The sequence below is a fragment of the Staurois parvus genome, unplaced genomic scaffold (genome assembly GCF_062004578.1).
Source record: "Staurois parvus isolate SC_StPar_1 unplaced genomic scaffold, SC_StPar_1.0 ptg000640l, whole genome shotgun sequence".
Lineage (NCBI taxonomy): Eukaryota > Metazoa > Chordata > Amphibia > Anura > Ranidae > Staurois > Staurois parvus.
Window position 1 is genome coordinate 146,386 of NW_028318436.1, and position 14,124 is coordinate 160,509.

The 14,124-nt window shown below is 43.7% G+C and overlaps 1 protein-coding gene across 1 annotated transcript in view; it reads left to right on the forward strand.

Annotated features, from left to right (window-relative positions):
* Nucleotides 1–14,124, forward strand: part of LOC149449026 (uncharacterized) — a 127,983-nt gene that overhangs the window by 95,797 nt on the left and 18,062 nt on the right. Inside the window, exons 26-27 of the mRNA XM_089693912.1 lie at nt 2,439–2,798; nt 9,306–9,466. Coding sequence (XP_089550038.1) covers nt 2,439–2,798; nt 9,306–9,466 — 521 coding nt within the window. The remainder of the gene's footprint in view (nt 1–2,438; nt 2,799–9,305; nt 9,467–14,124) is intronic.

The window sequence follows — 14,124 nt, forward strand, 5'->3', positions numbered from 1 at the left end:
TCAACTACGTTTTCATCCTTTGTTGCATTTCAGTATTACTGATGTCCTGCAGCCTCTTAACAGCCACTTCCTGTCTACATATACTCCAGCACGTCATTTCTCAGGCATTCTGATGGCAAAAACAATGGACCGTGCCTGCGCAATGCGTATGGACACAGCCCCCTGTAGTCTGTATTGGGAGAATGTGCTGGGGTGTATTTACCACAAGGCAAACAAGGCATTTGCCTAGGGCAGCATTTTTCAGGGGGGCAGCACTGCCACCCAGAAGAAGGGACAGAAGAAGGGACACACGCAGCATGAGGAGCAGGTGTATGCAAAGCCTGACTCTCATACCCAGGGATGTCAGGAGCTGCGAAGGTGAACGCCTTTCTCTCTAGCGCCAGGGTGGGGTGGGGGGTGGTTTGCTGGTGTATGGGGGAGGTGGTAGTGGAAGCCTCTCTTGGGGGGGGGGGGTCAAGGGTGTTGTTGGTCAGTGTCAGGTTCTCTCTGTGGGCAAGGGGGGGAAGGATTTTTGTGTTGCCTAGGGCAGCACAAAACCTAAATATGCCACTGAGAATGTGTGTTCTGTTTCAAATGCTGCACTATGCATTACATATCTCCTTAGACCCAGTCTGTCTAGACAGCATGGTCACCTGCTGACTTGCCACTTTCCACAGGCAGCCTAACTCGTCAATAAGAGGTTGAAGCCAACACAATTTTACTTCAGTTAAATGCTGTATAGAAGATGTTTTTCCAGTCTATTGACGTGTAAAAGGACAATATCAACTTTCGTAAACCCTGTCTGTGTGAATAACTAACGGTGACTGAGGCAACATAGAAGAAGTGTATGTGTGTGGGGGGCCGGGGGGGGGAACTAACCCAACTAGCACTAACAGGAGGAGAGAACAGAAGAAGATATCAAAATCACATTAGTAAGCAAGTTGCAGTGGCCCAAATCCCCCACCAGATGTCAGCTTACTAAAATAAAAATGATAACCTCACGCAGTTGAATGTAAGACCTAAAAAATACATGAATGTGGGGCAGAACAGTGTGCCTCAGGGTATATCTTTATGGTTGCAACCAGGGGAGTCCCTAGGCAGGTGGGGGGGGGTGCGCGCCGCACCGGGTGAAACTTATTGCACGGGGTGACACCAGACATGCTCCACGGATCTGCGGATTAAGCATAATGGATCGGAGTGCAATCATTTATGCTCCCCAATCCACAGATCCGATCCATCCTGTGGGGATCGTCGGCTTGCTTTAAAACTCACCTTTTTGTGGAGAGATCAGTTAACCCCGTATAGGTTGCAAGCCGACAATCCCCGCAGGATGGATTGGATCTGCAGATTGGGGAGAATAATGGATCGGACTCTGATCCATCCTGCGGGGATCGTTGGAGGGGGTGTCATCCAGTGTTACTGCACTGGGTGACACCAACCCTAGGGACGCCCCCTGCAGGGGTGGACTGACCATTCGGGCACTCAGGCATTAGGGGTCAGTAGGGGGCCCCATGAGATGCCCCTGGTACCTTTCATAGGCTTTTTTGGGTGTGGTTTGAGTGTGGGCAAGGACACATGGGCCCATGATCCCCTATTGCCCGGGGGCCCCATGAGTTGTCAGGCCACCCCTGGTTGCGACACACTCATGGAACACATCTATACATCCCAACTGTCCTTCATTTGAAGAGACTGGCCCTGTTTTGAAACCAAATACCTCTTTCTCTTTCTTCTCCTGAATTGTCCCTCATTTTAGCTTCTAAATTGTTTCACTACCAAACGTGTTATGTAACATACTTTGTACTACAAAATGACCCTCTTTCTCGTCACAGAAGGTTGGGAGGTGTGTACATTACAGGGGGTCATTTGAATCAATCCTTTCCTGCAAAAAGCTCATCTGCTTTCTTGACAAAATCTATGGCTATTTATGAAATAGTTTTATGAAAAATTAGCATATATGCATGCACATTTGTTATGTGCAAATGGGAACAAAATCAAATGTTACTAGGCTATATTTTCTCCAGGTTGAGTATTATACATTTTTACAGAAAAGAGTGGATCAGGAAAATATTGCATTATGGCCACTAGATGGAGCTGATTATGATAGGAAATAAATATTTTTTTAACTATGATCATCAGCACCATCTAGTGGCCATAATGCAGTATTTTCCTGAACCTTTTACATTTTAATAAATAAATAACATTCTACCTGGAGAGAAAATAGCCTAACAAACTATTTTGCCACCATGCACACACAACAAACATACATGCAGTTTCACAAGACAAATAGCTGTGTAGTTTTAAAAAAAAAAAAGCTACACCCCTAAGTGTTTTTCTTTGCACAGCAGTGATCATAAATGTACAGATATAGCAGAGGCCAGAGTCTTCTATTTATTATCCTGTACTAGCATTTGCTGTAGAAGATAGGCAATTATTTGACTCTCTCTATCTCTCTTCTATAGGGATGACTATGAAAGGTACTGCCAGGACCACTTTGGCAATGGTCACTGTGAAACGGGATGCAATAATGCGGAATGCGGCTGGGATGGAGGTGATTGCCACGCTAGCCACGAGAAGCCTGGAGGAAGACTTATCTTAGTTTTGGGTTACAATTCCTCCGTACTCCATCGAAGAGACATCCTCGCACAGCTCCGCGCTCTGTCCATCCATCTCCACACCAAGATACGCTTGGAAAGTGATAGCAAGGGAGACATGTTGTTTCGATACTGCAAGGGGGACAAACCTGAAGACCTGTCTGCAGATCGGTTGGAGAGATGGAAGTATGAGACCTCCAAGACCGAGACCAGCAAAGAGACTGTTGGGTAAGAAATCCATCACCAAAACCAATGGTTAGGCTACATCAACCCTGTTGCGTGTTTCTCCAAAGTGGTGTGTGATAATAGTTTTCTCAGAATTCCAGATCATGCCTAAAAGAAAGTTAGAAAGGAAATCCAGAACTTCAACTCCAGCCAATTATCTAAGGCTTGGTTCACACCTACACATGGGGCTGTCTTATGTGTGAGAAACGGGGAAAACAAGTCACTGACTCTTCAGAAAACGCGTCGCACTGAACCACGTGGTGCTGCAGCATTATATGGTTTGGAGCGTGCAAAAGTGTGCATGGTTGTAGATGGATGCGTAGTGGTGCCATTAACAATGAATGCCACTGGCATGCATCTGCTAAATGGCATCACATTTCTCTGCACGTCAGAAAAGCGTACGGTATTGTACGCAATCCCGACCAGGGGCGGACTGACCATTTGGAAACTCGGGCGCTGCCTGAGGGCCTGGGGTCAGTAGGGGGCCCCATGAGATGCCCCTGGTACCTTTTTCATAGGCTTTTTTGAGTTTGGGCAAGGACACAGGGGCCCCATGATCCCCTATTGCCCGGGGGCCCCATGAGTTGTCAGTCCGCCCCTGATCCCGACAAACAGTAATGTGAACCTAGGCTTAATACACAGTAGAAAGTCATGCAAAACCTTTATCTTTTTACTATTTATTTTATGTTTTTACGTGCCACAATGGATTCTGTTCAGCCAGCAATGTTAGAAAGGCAAAACGTTTGGTCTTACTGTATATACACCCATAACTACGTTGTTCAATTATCTACCATTTCTGGAACAAAATAGACTTCTATATTAAAGTGATCACTTAACCACTTGCCCTCCAGAGGATTTACCCCCCTTCTTGACCAGGATATTTTTTGTGTTACGGCGCTGCGTTACTTTAACCACTTGAGCTCCTGAGGATTTACCCCCCTTAATGACCAGGCCTCTTTTTGCTACTCGGCACTGCACTGATTCAACTGATAATTGCGCGGTCATGCAATGCTACATCCAAACGAAATTTACGTCCTTTTTTTCACACAAATAGAGCTTTCTTTTGGTGTAATTTGATCATCTGTGTGCTTTTTATTTTTCACGCTATAAACAAAGAAAGACCAAAAATTTTGAAGAAAAACAATATTTTTTACTTTTCAGCTATAAAAAATATATAGTAAATTCAAAGTTGGTTATAAATTTAGGCCAAAATGTATTCTGCTACATGTTTTTGGTAAAAAAAAATCCCAATAAGTGTATATTGATTGCTTTGTGTGGAAGTTATAGCGTCTACAAACTATGGTATAAATACTGCAATTTACGCCATTTTTCTGCTATACAGCGCTGCGCTAGTTTAACGGACAATTGCGCGGTCATGCAATACGGTACATAAATGAAATTTACATCCTTTTTTTCCCCACAAATTGAGCTTTCTTTCGGTGGTATTTAATCGCCTGTACGGTTTTTATTTTTTGCGCTATAAGAAAAAAGACTGACAATTTTGAGGAAAAAAAAACAATATTTTGGACTTTTTGCTATAAAACATGTCCAGTAAAAAAAAATGCAAAAATCAAATTTAGTCATAAATTTCTGCCAAAATACATTCTGCGACATGTCTTTGCTAAAAAAAATCCCAATACGTGCAAATTAATTGGTTTACATGAAAGTTATAGCGTTTACAAATGGCGGGAAAGATACTGGGATTTTTAATTTTTTTTATACTAATAATGGCGGCGATCAGCGACTTATGGTGGCGATCAGGGACTTATGGCGGCGATCAGCGACTTATGGCGGGACTGCGGGACTGTGGCGGACATTTTGACACTGGGGGGGAACTGACTTGGGGTCACTGACATCCCCAGTGACACCAATACAGTGATCAGTGAAAAAAACCCCACTGATACTGTACTAATGTCACTGGGGTGGAAGGGGTTAACATATTTAGAGTTTACTGTGTAAGGGGAGTGTTTTACTAGGGGGCGGGGGTGTGTACTGGACGGGGGAGGGAGGGGGGAGCTGATCAAGGGAGAGAAATTCTTCTCTCTCTCTTCAGCTTGTCGGGGAACTGTCACAGAGCAGGCTGTGTGTAAACAATGCAGCTCTGCTCTGTGTCAGTGATAACAGCTCATCGCAGGAAAACGGCCGGTAAAAACCGGCCGTGACCCGGCGGCTGACACTCGCTGCGGACACCCGCGGGAGAGACAGGGCAGGCGCGCGCCTCACACGCGCCCCCTACCTGTTTTGTGGAGGTCCGTTTTAAAACGTCGTTTTGCCTACGAGCGCCGCCCTGCCGCCATTTATAGGCGGTGGCTGGGCAGCATGTGGTTAACTGACAATTGCACAGTCATGCAACGCCACACCCAGATGAAATGTACGTCCTTTTTTTTCCTAGGAACTGAGCTTTCTTTCGGTGGTATTTGATCGCCTGTGTGTTTTTTATTTTTTGTGCTATAAGCAAAAAAATTACAACAATATTTTGGACTTTTTGCTATTAAACATGTTTAGTAAAAAAATTTAAAAAATAAAATGTCATCATAAATTTAGGCCAAAATGTATTCTGTCTTTGCTACAAAAAATAACAATACGTGTAAATTATTGGTTTATGTGAAAGTTCTAGCATTTACAAATGGCGGTATATCTACTGAGATTTTTTTTTCCCTACTAGTAATGGCGGTGATCAGCGACTTTTTAGCAGGACTGCGGCGGGCATTCTGACATTAAGGGGGGGGGAACTAACTTGGTGTCACTGACATCCCTAGTGACACCAATACAGTGATCCATGCTAAAAAACAGCACTGACACTGTACTAATGTCACTGGGCATGAAGGGGTTAATGTGAGGGGCGATCAAAGGATTAACTGTGTGTATGGTGTGTTTTACTAGGGGGGGGGGTGCTTCACTGTAAGCACAATGATCGGGATGGCTGTGCAGACTGTGAGCAGATAGATGGGTTTCTTTTATTGCATGTCTCTGATACAAAAGAAGAGAGCCTGCCTGCTTGCAGTTTTTGAAACCAGGCTTTTGTTCCACAATAAACCCTCCCAAATGTTCTGATTACTATCTCCACCATCCAAACATCTCTGAGCTTAGAGTTACTGCAACGAGGGAGAGAAAGTGCATGTAAGGGGGTTTGATTTGTAGAAAAAGCTTATTCCTGTGATGGTGGCAGCAAGCAGGAATGGATGGGAGTGCCTTAGTAACATCCTAGCAACAAGGCAGGGTGGGATGATGCCATCTCTGGGAGTTTTTCAGCCAGACTTCGGAATTTATGTAAATGAAAATAGACCCCCGTGGACCTGGTGAGGTCCTTCAGACCAGGTGAGGAGATACCCATGAGGTGTGGTGAAGGACACTTGTGTGTGTTCCCCTAAGCTTCTCTCTGCACAGCCAGGCTCACTTAGACTTGCATCCAAAGACAATGACCAGTCCGTGAGCTTAGTTTTGTTTTATTAGGGGAAATCAACTTGGCTGCGGAATAGGGATTATGCAATGCCCAGTTTGGCTTGAATCAATGGAAGGGGGACACTTCCTTCCTATGTACAATGGAAGATCCTGGACTGTTCTTTTCCTGAACGATGTCAGTCGTTGTGGATCAGTAACAGCTACCCTTTTCCCTGGTAGCGTTCTTTCCCCTTGTAGATCCCAAAGAGTGCTGCTGTACTCACACTGTCCTCTTTTGCTCCCTGCTGCTCCAGGTGTCAATCCCTTTCACGCCTCACTGCTGAATGTATCCTCCCAATCCAGCCCAAGCCCAGCCTGGAGGCTGGCCCCCCTAGACATAGGGGACCCCTCCTAGGCACCGACAGTCTCCTCAGTACTCCATCTTCCACCCAACTCCCCTGTCAGCCTGACTCTCTCATATTTATGGGCCAGTCCACCATTCTACCAGGGCCTCCAAACCTGGGATAGGCTGGATGCCTATGAACATGCAGATGAGGTCTCCACCCCTTTCTGCTTACCAACTTCTGGAAGGTTCTATGGTACTCCAGAGCCAGGAGGAGGTGATAGAACCATAACCTGTTGAGTCATCCAGCTGACCTGCAATAACCTGACCTCAATCACAAACTCATACAGTTACCATGAGTCATATGCAAAAATTTTATCTACAATATACAACACTATTCTAGTAGCACACTAGAGGAAGCTACATTAGGATATGTCAGAACATAAGAACATACTAAAAACACTTCACCATTTGATCAATTTTATCATGACCTATGGTATTAAGCTCTATAGATCCACAGCTTGGGGTTCCCCAGGGCGCGGAATCTAAGCCCCAGCCTGCTTGTTCACCAGGGCCCCTGATGGTGGTGATGGACTTGCAGCAGGCTGGGACCAGGTCGCAGCCCACAGGTACACCCAGCTGAGGTGGAGGAGACCGGTAGCAGGGTGAAAGGGAGAAGACACAGGGAATCCAATGGGCAAGCCAAGGTCAGGACAGGCAGAAAACTACCAAGGTCAGGAACAAAGCCCGGGGCGGGACATAGCTAGCTAATACAGGATTCACACGGGCACTCCAACAACACAAAGTTGCTCAGGCAGAGTGGGACAGACTGAGCATGTCTTAAATAGACCAGCCAGCTAGGAGGAGGCCAAGGAAGTGATAGAAGGGAAGGACATAAAACCCAGGGAATAGCAGACGACACCCACAAGTGAGCACAGACAAACACACATGTAAGGGCTCGTTCACACTTGGCTGTTTTACCAACGCTTGCCAAACGCCCCTATAGCGTTTGGCAAGCGTTGGTCCGGCGTTTGCGGAGCGTTTTTTGACGCTCCGCAAACGCTCCGCAAACGCCGCATGCACGGTTTAGCGGCGGTTGCTAGGCGTTTGCCGAGCGTTAATAACGCCCCACAAACGCCTATAATGCAGTTTGAGTGGTGTTACCGCTCCGCAAACGCCCCGCAACCGCGTCGCAAACGCCGGCCGGGCGTTTGCGGAGCGGCACCATAGACGAGAATAGGAGGCTTCAACGGCTCCTGACTCGACCAGAGGCGTCCGTTTTGCCGCAACGCGACGCGAAGCAAACGCTCCCGTTAGAACAGCACCATGTGCTGTAATGTGCAGAATTGGCAGAGGGGTTTGGGAAGCGGTAAAAACGCTTCCCAAATGCCTCTCTGCCGCCTGCACACAACGCTAGTGTGAACGTAGCCTTAAGGAGCCAAGAGCAGCAAGGAGGTAAGAATAAACACACAAGAGGCTGCAAGCTAACTTGTGACAAATTTAAACAAAGCTGCGCAGTTGGTTTATATCTACAGGCACCCCTTACATGCCTAGGCAGCTTTTTGGTAGAGCTGAACTAATGCATGCCATAGACGGATCGTTTATCGGCCGATTTTTCATCCGAAAGAATAATCGGCTGAGTTTCGCACTGTTAGTGGGGCAATGGCATCGGCCGATTTTCGCGGTTCCTCCTCATTTCTTTTATCGGTCATGCTGGAAAATTTGTGAAAAGCGTCCGATTTTCGCAATCATTGGTGGCAACAGAACAACCGATGTTATGTTTTTTGGACTAAAAATCTGCCGATAAACGAACCATCTATGGCCTGCATAACCCTTTAATAAGGAAACTATCAATGTTAAAGTTTCAAGAAAAAAATTTAATAACTGCCTTGAAAGTGGTTGAAAAGTTATTTTCAAAATACTGGAATAGACTTCAGGCTCCCAGCCCAGATGAATGGGTCAATGAAATGAACATGAATTATATGCATGGAAACCCTTTAACGCATTTATTCTACCTCACATGGTCTACATGGGTACAAAACGACAAATAAATACATAAAAATATATAAGTTCTGGCTGACCAGCAAATGTTAAAAGAAAGAACACCAAAAAATACATAATGCTTTAAATGTGCTGTAGTCAGGATTTTTACTTTTAGTGTTTTTATTCTGTATTTTCAACTTCTTTTGTTTTATGAGGATACTTTTTTCTCCAATCAGTGTTTCTCATCATGATTATCAGGAGTGTGTTGCTGCTTGAGCCCCTCCCCCCCCCCATTTTACTGATTTTTCTCCCCTTTGGTTGCTAAGACACTGGCACAGCAACCAATGACACTGTGGACTGCCTGCATCCTAGCAACCAATGATGCTGTTCTTTTACTGGTTGCTAGGATGATGGCAGCTGGACTTCTCAGTGTCATTGGTTGCTAGGATGCAGGCAGCTGGGCCATAATGTGTCATTAGTTGTTATGGTGCACCCAGCCACCAGCATCCTAGCAGCCAGGACAGTAATGCAGCCTGTGCATACAGGGATACATTCCTAAGCTGCAGTGACAAATGTCCTGATTATGATATATCCAGTATATGATCCGCTATACATTAATATGATTGGAGCTCTATGCCTGCTCTGGGTACAAGCCCATAAGCCCTGCTACTGCAAATACAGCTGTGGTGGTCACACACCAGTCATACTGTGGCCGAGTGACTGCTCCCTCTAGTGAGAAGTGGAAGTTATATAAAAAATTGCTAACTATTACCATAATAATTCAGATTTTTTTATTCAAACAGTTGTGTCCTGTATGTGGAGGTTTTTAATCTGGAGTGTCCTCTGTCCACCTGCCTCAACTCTTCCCAGATGGCTGCTCGATTTCTGGAAGCTCTAAATCAGAAGGGAGAGCAAAACTTGCCATATTCGGTCCTGGAAGTGAAATCTGTGGATCCACCTATAGGTATGACTGTGAACCCCCAACTCTTATGCAAGGTGATGACACAATCAGGTATTACTCCAGGGACCAGGGCACTAAATATCTTTGGTTTTCTGGCTTGGCTTGTTGAACCGTGCTGTAGCAGCAGAGAGGCTCCCACCAACCAATTGGATAAGTACAAAAGCAGGTCACTGTGAAGGATGACATGGGCTCCCCCGAGGAGCAGCGTCTTAACTCTAACCTGTGTTCACCAGAGCTCCTGATGGTGTAGATGTATTTTTTGCATGTTAGTACAAGGTCACGTTCCTCAGGATTGCCCTACCAGTAGGTTAACAAGCCAGGGTCCAGTAGCAGATATAGCAGGTAGGGATCAAGAAGAAGTGAATAAAGGGGAGAGAACAATGTTCTTGGACAACTTGCCCGCCAGCTTGCTAACAACCGAATGAACCTGTCTAACAGTATGCGTTTATAACAGGGGTTTAGTTAGCACACATTTGCAAATACATACATAAGCCACAGAGCCACGTCACGGCACCTTGATAATCTGTGGTCCTAACTCTACAATTTCTGAGAGTCCCCATAGTAGAGGCACATGCATTTAATGGATAGATCAAGGGCAGGTGTACCTGAGGGAGGACACCCCTCTTAAAGGCAAAGGAGTGCACAGGACCCTAGCATGTAGCACAGTGGCAGCCAGGGTTCTAGTGCACCCACGTACCAAAACTCCAACATGCAAATAAAAAATGGCCACCTCCCAAGTCTATAACTGGCTTATGAAGCAAGGACACAAACAGGCATCACTTAGTGAATAAAGGGGAGAGAACAATGTTCTTGGACAGCTTGCCAGCCAGCTTGCTAACTAAACCCCTGTTATAAACGCATACTGTTAGACAGGTTAATTCGGTTGTTAGCAATATGGCTGGCAAGTTGTCCAAGAACATTGTTCTCTCCCCTTTATTCACTATGTGATGCCTGTTTATGTGTCCTTGCTTCATAAGCCAGTTACAGACTTGGGAGGTGATCATTTTTTATTTGCAGGAGGGATCAAGAAGAAACCTAGTTAGTAAACAAGCCAAAGGTCAGTAACAAGTGGTTGCAGGTTGAGATCAAGCAGAAGATTAGTCAAGGAGAAATCCAAAGGTTGGTAATGAGTGGTAGTGAAGAAACAAACAGCAGCAGGAAACACAAGAGCAAGATATTGGCTGGAGAGACCACAATAATCTGGCAAAAAGGAAGTGCAAAGGCATTGTTAAAATAGGAAGTTCATGGGAGGAGTAAAGGGTTCAAGGTTCAAGACAGACAAGGATCAAGGCAAGATTGTTAAAGAAATTGTCCAGACCTCTCCAGCATCCCATGTGGCTCAGCAAGAAGAGACACCACCAGACACAGCAGAGGTTGCAGGTTCAGACCTGGGTCCTGACACTTGCCTTGCTTTAAAGTCTTCTAATGAGAGCAGGTGTGCACAGCAGAGTGCTGAGTAATGACCAGCAGATGATTCTGGTTGAAGTCTGATCATTACAGTCACTGTAAGATTTATATTAGTTAGATATAATTTAATGTACAGCTCTATATTAGAAGTGGCTCCTCTCCCTCAGTCCTCTTACTTCCTTAGGGTAACATCAATGGTTGTAGTTAGAAACAAGGAGTCTCAAAGTAAACAACTTCTGCTGTACTCTTTCTTTAGAAAATCTAGTTCTCATGTCTATTCCTTGGTTTATTTGTACAACAAAGTGACCCAAACCAATACAATTACTCTTTAAAAGCCAAAAATCTCCATGTGGAGATTTGCTTTTAAAATGTATGTATACCAAAAACTTGTTTTGGCTCAAGTAGGGAAAGGTTAGAACCCCAGTCAGGTTTTTTTTCCAAATTTTTATTCCAAATTTTTTTAGAACAGGAGGTGAGGAAAAATCTTCAAAAGGGAATAGCCTGTCCCAGTGATAACTGTCTGAGTGAAGAATTCCTCTTTCTTTAAACACTTTTTTTTCCCATCTATGGGATGTGCTGCCTTAGTGGGACACAGAAAGAATGAAATAAACTGATGGGATTATATCCAGTGTTAATTTCATTGATGAAAATATTTTCATAATAATTTTCATCAGTGGCATGTTTTCAGTGCCGAAAACCAGAAGAAAATCAATTGGAATTTTCTTCAGTTGACAAAAACTGTGACGGAAATCAATAAAATTTTTGTCAATGAATGAAAATGAATCACACGATTTCAGCAAACTTTGCTCCCTAGTCACATAATTGGCAGCTGTATGAAAAATCCTGTCCTGAACCTGATCTAATCCTGTCCTGAACCTGATCTAATCCTGTCCTGAACCTGATCTAATCCTGTCCTGATCCTGATCTAATCCTGTCCTGATCTAATCCTGTCCTGAACCTGAACAACTTCTTCACTCACCAGTTTATGAAATTTGGTTTTATTCACATAAAGACCTTATATATCACAATGGCTAAATCTGTGTTTGTACTGCATGTTTTAAAGAACCTAATACCATAAATAATAACATGTTATTAGATTGTTACTCCAGGAGTATATAATTAGTTTGGAAATTCTAGGGAAATGCTCTAAACCTATAAAAGTTTAGTTGACTAAAGTGACTTTAGCTGACTGAAATGTACTGGAGATTTTACTTGACTAAAAAGACTGACTAATGCTAGAACCTAGCATTAGTCAGTCTTTTTAGTCAAGTAAAACTCCAGTACATTTCAGTCAGCTAAAGTCACTTTAGTCAACTAAAATGTGAACCACACCTATGCAGTTTGCTTTTGATCTGTTTCTGCAGTTACATAGTTAGATAGTTAGTCTGGCTGATAAAAGACAAAAGTCTGTCCAGTTCAACCATTAAAAAAAAAAGTTATAATCCTATACCCACAATTGATCCAGAAGAAGGCAAAAAACCCAGCAAAGCATGATCCAATTTGCTCCTGCAGGGAAAAAAATTCCTTCCTGATCCCCCGAGAAGCAATCGGATATTCCCTGGATCAACTTTACCTATAAATGTTAGTATCCAGTTATATTCTGTGTATCCAAGAAAGAATCCAGGACTTTTTTAAAGCAATCCACTGAGCTGGCCAGAACCAACTCTTGAGGGAGTCTATTCCACATTTTCACAGCTCTCACTGTGAAGAAACCTTTCCGTGTTTTGGAGATTACATTTCTTTTCCTCCAGATGTAAAGAGTGCCTCCTTGTCCTCTGTGATGACCTCAGAGTGAATAGCTCTACACCGACTTCACTATATGAACCACTGATGTATTTATACATGTTGATCATATCCCCCCTTATGTATTATACATGTTGATCATATCCCCCCTTATGTATTATACATGGAGATCATATCCCCCCCTTATGTATTATAGATGGTGATCATATCCCCCTTATGTATTATACATGGTGATCATATCCCCCCTTATGTATTTATACATGGAGATCATATCCCCCCTTATGTATTATACATGGAGATCATATCCCCCCTTATGTATTATACATGGAGATCATATCCCCCCTTATGTATTATACATGGAGATCATATCCCCCCTTATGTATTATACATGGAGATCATATCCCCCCTTATGTATTATACATGGTGATCATATCCCCCCTTATGTATTATACATGGTGATCATATCCCCCCTTATGTATTATACATGGAGATCATATCCCCCCTTATGAATTATACATGGAGATCATATCCCCCCTTAATCTCCTCTTCTCAAGAGAGAATAAATTCAGTTCCTCTAATCTTTCCTCATAGCTGATCTCCTCCATGCCTCGTATCAGTTTGGTTGCCCTTCTCTGTACTTTCTCCAGTTCCCCAATGTTCTTTTTGTGAATTGATGTCCAAAACTGAACTGCATATTCCAGATGAGGTCTTACTAATGATTTGTACCGGGGGAAATGATATCTCTCTCTCTGGAGTCTATACCTCTTCTAATACAAGAGAGGATTTTGCTTGGTTTAGAAACTGCAGCTTGGCATTGAATGCCATTATTAAGCTTGTGATCTAACAGAACTTCCAGATCCTTCACCATTGATTCCCCCAGTTGTACCCCCCCTAGTATGTATGATGCATGCATATTCTTAGCCCCCAAGTGCAGAACCTTACATTTATCAACATTAAACCTCATTTGCCACATAGTTGCCCAATTACACAGAGCATTGAGGTTGGCTTGTAAGTTGGAGACATCCTGTAAGGAAGTTATTCCACTGCACAGCTTAGTGTCATCTGCAAAGACTGAAATGGGATTTTTAATCCCAGACCCTATATTGTTTATAAATATATTAAAAAGTAAGGGTCCCAACACTGAACCGTGGGGTACACCACTGATGACCCCAGACCATTCAGAGTATGAATCATTAACCACTACTTTTTGAATACGATCTTTTAGCCAGTTTTCTATCCATTTACATACGGATTTTTCCAAGCCCATAGACTTTACCTTACACATTAGCCGTGTGTGGGGAACTGCGTCAAACACTTTTGCTAAATTCAAGTATACCACGTCCACCGCCACCCCTCTGTCCAAGGTTTTTCTCACCCCCTCAAAAAAAGAAATCAGATTTGTTTGACAACTTCTGTCTTTCATGAATCCATGCTGTCTGTTGCTTAAAATATTTTTTGCAGCAAGAACTCATCTATGCGGTCTTTTAATAAATTCTCCAGTATCTTCCCAA